General features: G+C 41.8%; 1 protein-coding gene across 1 annotated transcript; it reads left to right on the top strand.

Moving 5' to 3' along the window:
* Positions 1 to 1472: 1472 nt before the first annotated feature.
* cd93 (CD93 molecule) lies at positions 1473 to 4701 on the top strand. Its single transcript, XM_002936916.5, has one exon. The coding sequence runs from the start codon at positions 1722 to 1724 to the stop codon at positions 3474 to 3476; it is 1755 nt and encodes a 584-aa protein (XP_002936962.2). The 5' UTR covers positions 1473 to 1721; the 3' UTR covers positions 3477 to 4701.
* The last annotated feature ends 5148 nt before the right edge of the window (positions 4702 to 9849 follow it).

Below are 9849 nucleotides of genomic sequence, written 5' to 3'. Positions count from 1 at the left end.
GGGAGATTAGTCGCCCGCGAACAGGGAGATTTGTCCCCGTGTGCCAGAGCCCTTACAATCACCCACATGTCTTCAGGTCTTAAGCTGGCCATACACGCACCGATAATATCGTACGAAACCTCGTTTCGTACCATATTCGGTGCGTGTATGGCAAGTCGGCAAGTCGACCGATATCGCAGGAGGCTGCTGATATCGGTCGACTCGCCGATCAGGCAGGTTAAAACATTTTGATCTGGCGCCATAGAAGGCGTCTGAGCAAAATCTGCCTTCAGCGCTGAATCAGCAGAAGGAGGTAAAAATCCTATTGTTTCTACCTCCTTATCTCCCGTTTCAGCCCTGAACGGTTTGCGGTTTGTACTATCTTTCGTGCAACGTGTGTGGCCACCTTTAGTGGCAGAGAGATTGCATTAGGTTGCATTTTTACTTTCTCATAAATACTGGGCCTCATTTAAGAATCAGGGGGCAAGTGAAAAGTGCAGAAAAAAGGGTGAAAATGGGTCTGATTGCCGATGTTTCTCTTTCAAGGTGATTCTAATAGAAGTCGCAGGTAATTTCAGAAGTGTTGACTCCATGTTCTTCATTAATTACAAAGTACTGTAGTTTTTCTAATATGGCTTTTGTGGAGAGCAGCAGCTCGGGCAAGGAAGCGGGGCAGGGGGAAAGAGGAGGCAGTCCAGGAATGGGATCGGGGGAGAGGTAGTGGGCTGGGCAGTGTATCAGGGGTGGGCCGGGCATGGGGAGCGGACATGGGTTGGTGGGGCTTGGAAACAAAAGGGCTGGGGCCCACCAGGTTTTTTCCCCATGTCCCACTGGCCCAGTCCAACACTGTATCCCTCAACTAAAAAGAGGCAAAGAAGCTGTCTGGCCTTGTTGGCAGGATAAAACAGACTATTGCCACTAGTGGGTGGTCAGCTGAACAGGCAGTAAATGGATCTCTCTGTAGCAGGGATAATCCTTTAGATTTTCTAATAGCACAAAAAGCTGCATCTCCCATACTGAGCACAAGTCTAACACTTGCAAGTCATCTAATGATTTTATAGGCCCAAGGACATGCCATAGGTCTCAAATAACGTTTTCAAGCATTTTTATATTCCCATGACCCGGCTTCATTAGAATGTTCCATCTATTTAAGGATTATAGATGGAAAGATAAATATAAGAATTCAGTTCTCTTAATATTGCCCATAAAAAGAATTAACATTTGCCAAGTATGCATGGCATTATAAGTTATTTTCTGCTCTTTTTTTCTCTGCCTTTAAAAATAGACTTTCAGCACCCAACTGCCAAATTCACTATAAAAAAAAATAAACATTTTTGACAGCAATTAAAATAATATAAAAATTGAGGAAATAAAGCACTAAGTTACTTTATAGGTCATTCCTGAAGTTGCCTTAGCTTTAGTGAAGCAATTGGATCACAAAAAAGGAAACACAGGAACCGCCTGGTCCTTATACCTTAAGTGTCCAGCCCAAGATACGTAAGGGAACAGCAGAGCTCAGCAATGAAGGCAGAAAACAATGACAGAAATCATTGCAGGAAGTTGTGCTCCCTGATAAAGGACAGCATCGACCACAGCACAGGATGCATGAGGATGGCTTTCTTCAGCTCAAGAGGATATAGAATACATTTCCCGTAGAATATCCTTCAGACAATTCCTTGTGGGGCGGCTACACAAACCCAGACTTGCAGAGGAACATTAAAAAGGGAAAGAAGAGGAACAGAATGGCACGTTCTTCACTTCTACGTTTCATTTTTGTCTTCTCCTTAGCTTTTACGCATGGGGGTCATGCAAGTGTGCAAAATGAAGTGCTATGTGTCAGCAAGGCCTGCTATACAGTCGACTTGGAGAAAAACAGTTTTGCTGACGCAGCAAATAAATGTGATACCAACGGAGGAAACCTGGTAACGATAAAGAGCCAAGAGGAAGCCGAATATGTAACCAGTTTGCTTTCAAAACTGACCAGTGACACTCCACACCATGGAGCATTAAAGCTTTGGATTGGCCTCAAGCTGAACAGCTGCACCGATAGGCGGAAGACACTGAAAGGATTTGCTTGGGTTACAGGGCAAGAAGACACTGACAAAATCCAGTTCTCTAACTGGAAGCAGGAGCCTAAACATACCTGCACCTCCGCCAGATGTGTGACTATGGCACTGGACGCTTCCTCCCCAGATAATTACAAATGGTCAGATGGAAAGTGCGGTGGCCAAGCAGATGGGTATCTCTGTGAATTCCCTTCTATAGGTATGTGCAAGAGGGTAGTGTTGGCTGGCCCAGGGGAAGTGTATTACCAAACACCATTTGGTATTGTAAGTAGCTCATTGGAACTTGCCCCATACGGGTCCATGGCTTCTGTGAATTGCAAACAAGGTTTATTGCAAGGTGCTAATCTGATTTGTAGACAGATGGATGATAATATGTTCTACTGGAATGAAAGCCCAGAAACAAGATCACCACAGCCCATGTGTGCATCCCCAGAAATTGGTTGTAAGTATAACAATGGAGGTTGTGAACAGGAATGTATTGAGGACTTGCATAATGGTTCTGTCAGATGTGCTTGTAAGGGGGGCTACGTGCTGGCACCTGATTCACTCTCCTGTGTTTTACCGCAACACTGCCAGTCCAACCCTTGTGAGTACAAGTGCATAAACCACCCCAATGGCTTTAATTGCACATGTCCTGTGGGCTTTGTACTGCACGATAACCAAGTGAATTGCACTGATGTGGATGAATGCCTGGGACAGCCCTGTAGCCACTCATGTGCCAACACCCTCGGAAGCTTCCAGTGCAGTTGCCAAAGAGGCTTCAAAGAACAGGGAGAAAAGTGCATAGACATTGATGAATGCATTGACTCCCCTTGTGACCAGGATTGTTTAAACACACACGGATCCTACCACTGCTCCTGTAAAGAAGGCTATGCTAAGGGGGGAGATGGAATATCCTGTTTGGACGTGGATGAGTGCAGTTCTTCCCCTTGTGAGGTTTTGTGTCATAACTTGCCCGGAGGATACAAGTGTTCTTGCCTAAAAGGATTCCAGTTGGCATCTAATGGCATCTCTTGCAACCCAGATAATGACACTGAAGGGGGAGAAATGGTAAGCAGTGTGCCCAAGACAGAGCACCATCCTACCCAAAGTATGCTGCCCTCAGACTCTTTCTCTGACTCCCCAAGCACAAGTGGCTCTAATGATAGCATGGCTGTCACTTCTGTGTCTCTTGAGGTAGACCTTTCGTTGGGTAACAACTCCGTGGATCATATAAAGAGTGGCACCATCGGTGAACAAAGGCTGATTATTCTCGTGAGCACAATATGTGCCTGTGGCGCTTTGCTAGTCCTGGCTGTGATTATAGGCATTGTGTATCACAGGAAGAAACAATCCCAGAAAACAAAAGAAGAACCCCCCAAAGCAACAGATAATTACGGCTGGGCCCCCGAGCAGTCGGAATACAGAGCTGTGAACAATCAATACAGGTGATGCCCGACACAGAGAGACACTTGGCTGACTTGTAGATGAGCATTTCTAATTAATACTTATATGCTATATACACACCCATTCACTGCTAACCTTGATTCTGCCAATCTTCCTTAGGTCACAATTATTCTAACAAAACTGTGTGAATAACAATTTTTTCCTTTTTATTGATTGTTATTAATTATTAAACATTTCTACTTGACCTTTAAATTGTACTAATTTGGCAGAATGGTGTTGCCAGAAACCCTCTAAATAGAACTCAGCTACACCCGGGAGTAAAGTGCTAAAGGCTATGCTAGGGTAATGTATAATTCAGCCAGCTCCTTACCTGCTAGAGCCTTAGGGAACTGCAGAAATCTCTCTGCTACTTTCAGCTACTAAATAGCATTAAAAGAGTTGTTCATCTTGAAATTAACTTTTAGCACGATGTAGAGCTTGATCATGTTCTTCACCTTGTATTTTTTGCTATTTTACCTTTTGCATTTGTACCTTTATTTTTTCAGCAGCTCTTGAGTTTGGATTTAAGCAGGTATCTGGTTACTAGGGTTCAAATTACCCTAGCATCAAGGAAGTGGTTTGATTGAGAAACTGAATATGAATAAGAGGAGGGCTAAATAAAAAAGATAAGTGATAATTAGTATCAATAATAATAAAATTGTAGTCTCACAGAGCAATAATTGTGGCTGCCGGGGTCAGTAACCCTCTTTTAAAAGCAGAAAAGAGACAAAAGAAAAGGCAAATAATTAAAAAACGAACTATTCAAATTGGCTATTTTATAACATACTAAACGTTAAAGTCAAGGTGAACCACCCCTTTAAAACCAATGCTTTCTGGATAATTGTTTCTGCAGCTCTATAGTTTAGCGTTAAACATGTCTAGTTGCTAGGGCCTTACTAACACTAGCAACTGGCATTCGTTTGAATGACAGACTGGCATATGAATAGGAGACGGCTTGAAAGAATTATAATAATACAAATTTAGCCTTAGAGTGATTCTGCTTTCTGGTACCATTGATGTTATTTTAGGTTTCATTTACAAAATGATGGGTGTGAATGTCTGTGGCACATACAAACAGGCTAGAATTATGTGGGGAGCAAAGGACTATGGAAAAACAACAATAATTTTTACACAGTGTGCTTTATTCATAACTCATTGCTGTTATTAGTAGTGATATGAGATCCATCCTTGTAAAGTGGTACCAAATAAACCTGGCCAATATGAAACCTCATTTGAACCTGCTATTGCTCAGATTGTTTTGTTTTTATCATTTTTTGTTTTTACTTAAAAATCTGTTTGTAGGGTGCCAAAGGGTCATTACAAGGCAGGGTGCATATAAGCTACAGATAGCTTCTCTATCTATCTATCTATCTATCTATCTATCTATCTATCTATCATCTATCATCTATCTATCTATCTATCTATCTATCTATCTATCTATCTATCTATCTATCTATCTATCATCTATCTATCTATCTATCTATCTATCTATCATCTATCATCTATCTATCTATCATCTATCTATCTGTCTATCTATCTATCTATCTATCTATCTATCTATCATCTATCTATCTATCTATCTATCTATCTATCTATCATCTATCATCTATCATCTATCTATCTATCTATCTATCTATCATCTATCTATCATTTATCATCTATCTATCTATCTATCATCTATCTATCTGTCTATCTATCTATCTATCTATCTATCTATCTATCTATCTATCTATCTATCTATCTATCTATCTATCTATCTATCATCTATCTCTCTATCTAATTATGAATCTATTCATCTATCTACACTGTCTAACTGTTTGTCTATCTACTTTTTACCTTTAGTAACCTTATGACTAGGGCGGCGCCAGACTTAAATACAACAGTGAATATATTTTGGATTAAAATAAAAAAAAAAAAAGTATTTTATAGTAATTTGCCTAACAATAGTTATCTTATGCATTTTTTGTAAACAAGCTTAGGGTTACTTTACATAAGGCCTAACAAACGTGTACAGTATAATAATAATATAGTATATATATGTATATATATGTATAATATTATATATATATTTGTCATGCCTTTGCATACACATACATATATTTTCAGTTCACCCTTTTTTACAGATTTTACATGATATCTGCAAGTAGTTCCGGTACATGGGCTATGTACTGATGTACTGATGCTGTAATGGTCACTTAGGAACAAAGTCTCTTGTACCTGAATTACTTTCTTTAACATTAATACAAAGTACATACAAAAAAACAGTAAAAAGTAATAAAAACAGTTTAATGTGAATTTATTTCCTTTGGTAACTAACACTATGGCTAGCTCAGTGGCTCAAAGAACATGTAATATAAATATAGATATGGGATCTACTACAGGTAAATGATTCATTTTCCAGGATGCTTGGGGCCTGGGGTTTTCCAGATAAGAGGTCTTTGTGTAATTTGGGATATATTATCTGACTGTTTGGGAACTGGATTTTTCAAATAAGGGATCTATCTGTAATTTGAATCACCATACTTTATTTAAGCCTACTAAAAAGACATTGCACAGCTGTAATAATATTGACTAGTACTAATGAATTAGGAGCATCTTAAAAAATGTGTTATGTTTCAGTATCCTAAAGACCTTCCCAGCTAGGACTCATGTTATGGGGGGCCTGGGGACTGAGGAAAGGTTGAGCCAACTGTGGCCCTCTGTCGGTGGGATGCTTGGACTGGTACTATAACAACAGCTCAAGTGCTGCCAGTTGCACATTTCTGGCTTACTGTATATGTAGGGAAGTGCTAATTTTTACTTTCCCCAAACACACAACCCTGTGACTTTAAATCTGGAGCAGCCAAAAACATGGCTGCTGACTACTGCAAAGGAACAGTTCCCAGTCACAGCCTGGCCCAATCAGCAGGAGGGATTGGCTTCTGACCTTGTGACCCTGCTGAAAGAGCTTTGGAGCCAAAAAGATATGAAAGTGAGGCAGATCTGATTCAGGAAGAGAGGAGAAGGAAAGCATGGACTCTGCGCAGTAATACTGGGAGCTGCCTAAGATTTCTCCATCTTTCCTGTGAGTGTTCCTGTAATCTGTACAAGTAGGGAGCTAGGGTTCCACCTGTAGAACAATCTATTCCATATAGGGAACCCCATAATCAGAGCATAGGGAGTTAGTTAACCATACCCCCCAACTGTCCCGCTTTTCGCGGGACAGTCCCAGTTTTTACAGCGCGTCCCGCTGTCCCGGATTGTTCAATGAATGTCCGGAAAATGTTACGGAAATGCAGAACATTCATTAAACTATCCAGGCCAGCGGGACGCGCTGGCTACAGCGGGACGCTCCGGCTCCTTCTTCTTGGGCTCCTGCTCCTTATTCGGCTCCTCGTACGGCGGCGACAGGTCCTTTTATAAGGTTGCGCCCGTGCGTACATGTGACGTCACACGTACGCACGGGCGCAACCTTATAAAAGGACCTGTCGCCGCCTTACGAGGAGCCGAGTAAGGAGCAGGAGCCCAAGAAGTCAATGGGGGCCGCAATGGGGGCCGCTATGTATGAGGTACTCACTATGGGGGCAATTGGGGGGGTACTGTGTATGGGGGGCACTGTATGGGGGCACTGTTTATGGGGGAGCTCTGTGTATGGGGGGCTCTGTGTAAGGAGGGCTACTGTGTATGGGGGGCACTGTGTATGGGGGGACACTGTGTAAGGAGGGCTACTGTGTATGGGGGGGCTCTGTGTATGGGGGGCTCTGTGTAAGGAGGGCTACTGTGTATGGGGGGCACTGTATGGGGGGGCACTGTGTAAGGAGGGCTACTGTGTATGGGGGCACTTTCTATGGGGGCATTGTGTATGGAGGGTACTTTCTATGGGGTGCTGTCTATTGGGCCATCGTGGGCACTATTTTAACAATGGGGTGTGGCAATTGGGGCGTGGCCACAAAGTGGGCGTGGCCAAAAAATTGTCTTTTTGTCCCTCTTTTCATTTTTCAAATGTTGGGAGGTATGAGTTAACCCTTCCCATTCAGCCATTTAGTGAATGGGATTACTGCAGCAGGCCTGAGCTATTGTTAGGGTAGTAATCCCTGTAGGATAGTTAGGACTTCAGCCCTGTAGTGAGTTACCAGCGTGCACACTGGATCTGGATGTGGGATTACCCATCAGCCTCCGTGACACCTGCAGTGAATCTCCATCAGGATCCCAAGAAGCCTTTCTCTACCACAGCATCTCAAGCTCAGTGAGGATTAAAGCTGCCAGACTGCTTCCCTGTATCTGCTCTGCCCCACAGGATCTATTCCCCTTTCACTGCCACCAGGAGTTGGTGAGGTTTTACAGTTACACACCCCGGGGTTCTACAATCTGGTGTTGCAACACATAACTCTGCTACCACTACCTCCATACAAGGAGTAAACCTGCGCAGACCCATAGTGTGCACACTCAAGGTTCTTAAAGTGACAGGGGACATATTTTACACAAAGGGGAATAGTGTCAAATATTATATGTGTTATGTGACTGTTTTCATTTCATTGCATCTTGCATATATATTACAATTTATTTCATATCTATAAATTGTGTGGTTTATTTCCATTGTATTTGGTATATTAATCACTGCTGTTGCAGTTCCCAGGGAGTTGTTGCCCACTAATACATGGTTTAGCCCTGGGTGGAGGCACTTAAACTTTCCAAACCCCGCAAATCTCCCACTTAGCGGAGGCTTGGGATTTTTCCTGTTTGCGCCCCAGTGTGGCCCTGGATATCAGTGCCAAGAAAGGGTTACATATATATAGTAACATTTTCTAATAGGTATCCAATAAAATTATATGTCTTTTGTGCTTTTAATCTCCCTCTTTGGAGCCCAAAATTACAACAGGTGCTGTCATCAGTATAATATTTATAGTAACACTTGTGCTAAGTTTATAAATGAGGGCGGTTACTACAGGTGTCTATAGCAAAAGGATCAGATGTTTACACTGTATTATCTGTTATCTCAAAGATCTGAATTGGGTTCATAATGGAGTAGGGGTGTCCAGGAATGTATTCCCTTCCTCTGGCAGGAAAAAGACTTGGACAGCCAAGAAACTACAGCTGGGGTGGGGTCCCTTTGTTGTAAAGAACTAGCTCCGAGCCTTCTTATTGCCAATAAGCACAGGGCAGAAAAGTGGAAGTGCTTCCTACTATGAATCTAGACAAAATGAAAATCTTTTGCATTTTCTATTATTTTATCCAGCTTGTTTATTTCCTGACAGCATTAATTAAATACCTGAGTGGAAGTTTGGATGTGTTATGCTGTTAGTAGACTGTGCAGTATTAAAGTGGGGCAAATCATGTTTTATACTCAAACAAGAGGGTGTTGATCTGTGCATACTCCCTGGCCCAGGTTCTGTTTCCAGTGATATGAATAAACACAATATGCAGACTATTAATGCTCCTTGTGCATAATAACTGATGCCAGTATTTTTAACTGAAGATTTTTTGGGTTTGTCAGGTGTTCCAGATACAGGTTATTATCATCATCAAAATGATCATGTCATTTGGTTTTTATAAAAGGGATCAATAAATTATAAAGTTACTGTGTCTAACTGTGTATGCATCCCCCCCCCCCCCCCCAGAACCTGTCAGACCAGAACATGGTGTTGTAGGGACTTACAAGCTGGGTAGGGGGTGAAGGGAATGGAACTTGGGAACAATATGTCCTAGGTGGGGTCACATAAAATTTTGGATTGTGAACATGACACGAGTTAGACTAGGAAAGGAACAGCGTGAGCTGACTAATTATTTGCTCAGGCAGCTTTGTATGTTTAGGTCACTGGTTATGAAGTCCAAGATTTGAGGTGTGAGCCAGACTAGCAGAAAAAAGTTAAAAAGACATGGAGAAAAAAGGGGTTTCTACATAAAAATATACTTTTAAATCAAGTTTAAAATTCTTTTAGCAAAGCATAATGTAATGGACCTGCAGGGTAGAATGGCATCAGCACAACCATATATTGGAGGGCTGTAAAGAGTTCCATAACTATGGGACAGCAATTTCCCTGATGTACCGCTCCAGTGTCTTCCAATAAAAATGATGGAATGTAACACAAACGATATACACATATACATAAAGGCAAGGCAATACATCTAGCAAGGTTTTTGGACTTAAAAAAATAGATGCTTTGTATCCAAAGGGGTTGAATTATTGGCAAGAAAACCAAGAAAGAATGTTGAAATGTATCTGCTTACCTAAACACAAGATCTATGAGACTCATCATATGTTAAGCAACTGCGAGCTACCAGCCAGTACACCCACTAAGGAAATCTCAGATCATACACTTTCAATTTCATTTTTCTCCCCACCACATGGCTTTCCATACTTTGCTCTACCCTCCATATTCCAACTTGCTGGTATTCTAGT

This window comes from Xenopus tropicalis, chromosome 5 (assembly GCF_000004195.4).
Source record: "Xenopus tropicalis strain Nigerian chromosome 5, UCB_Xtro_10.0, whole genome shotgun sequence".
NCBI lineage: Eukaryota > Metazoa > Chordata > Amphibia > Anura > Pipidae > Xenopus > Xenopus tropicalis.
This window is presented reverse-complemented; position numbering and strand designations above follow the sequence as displayed.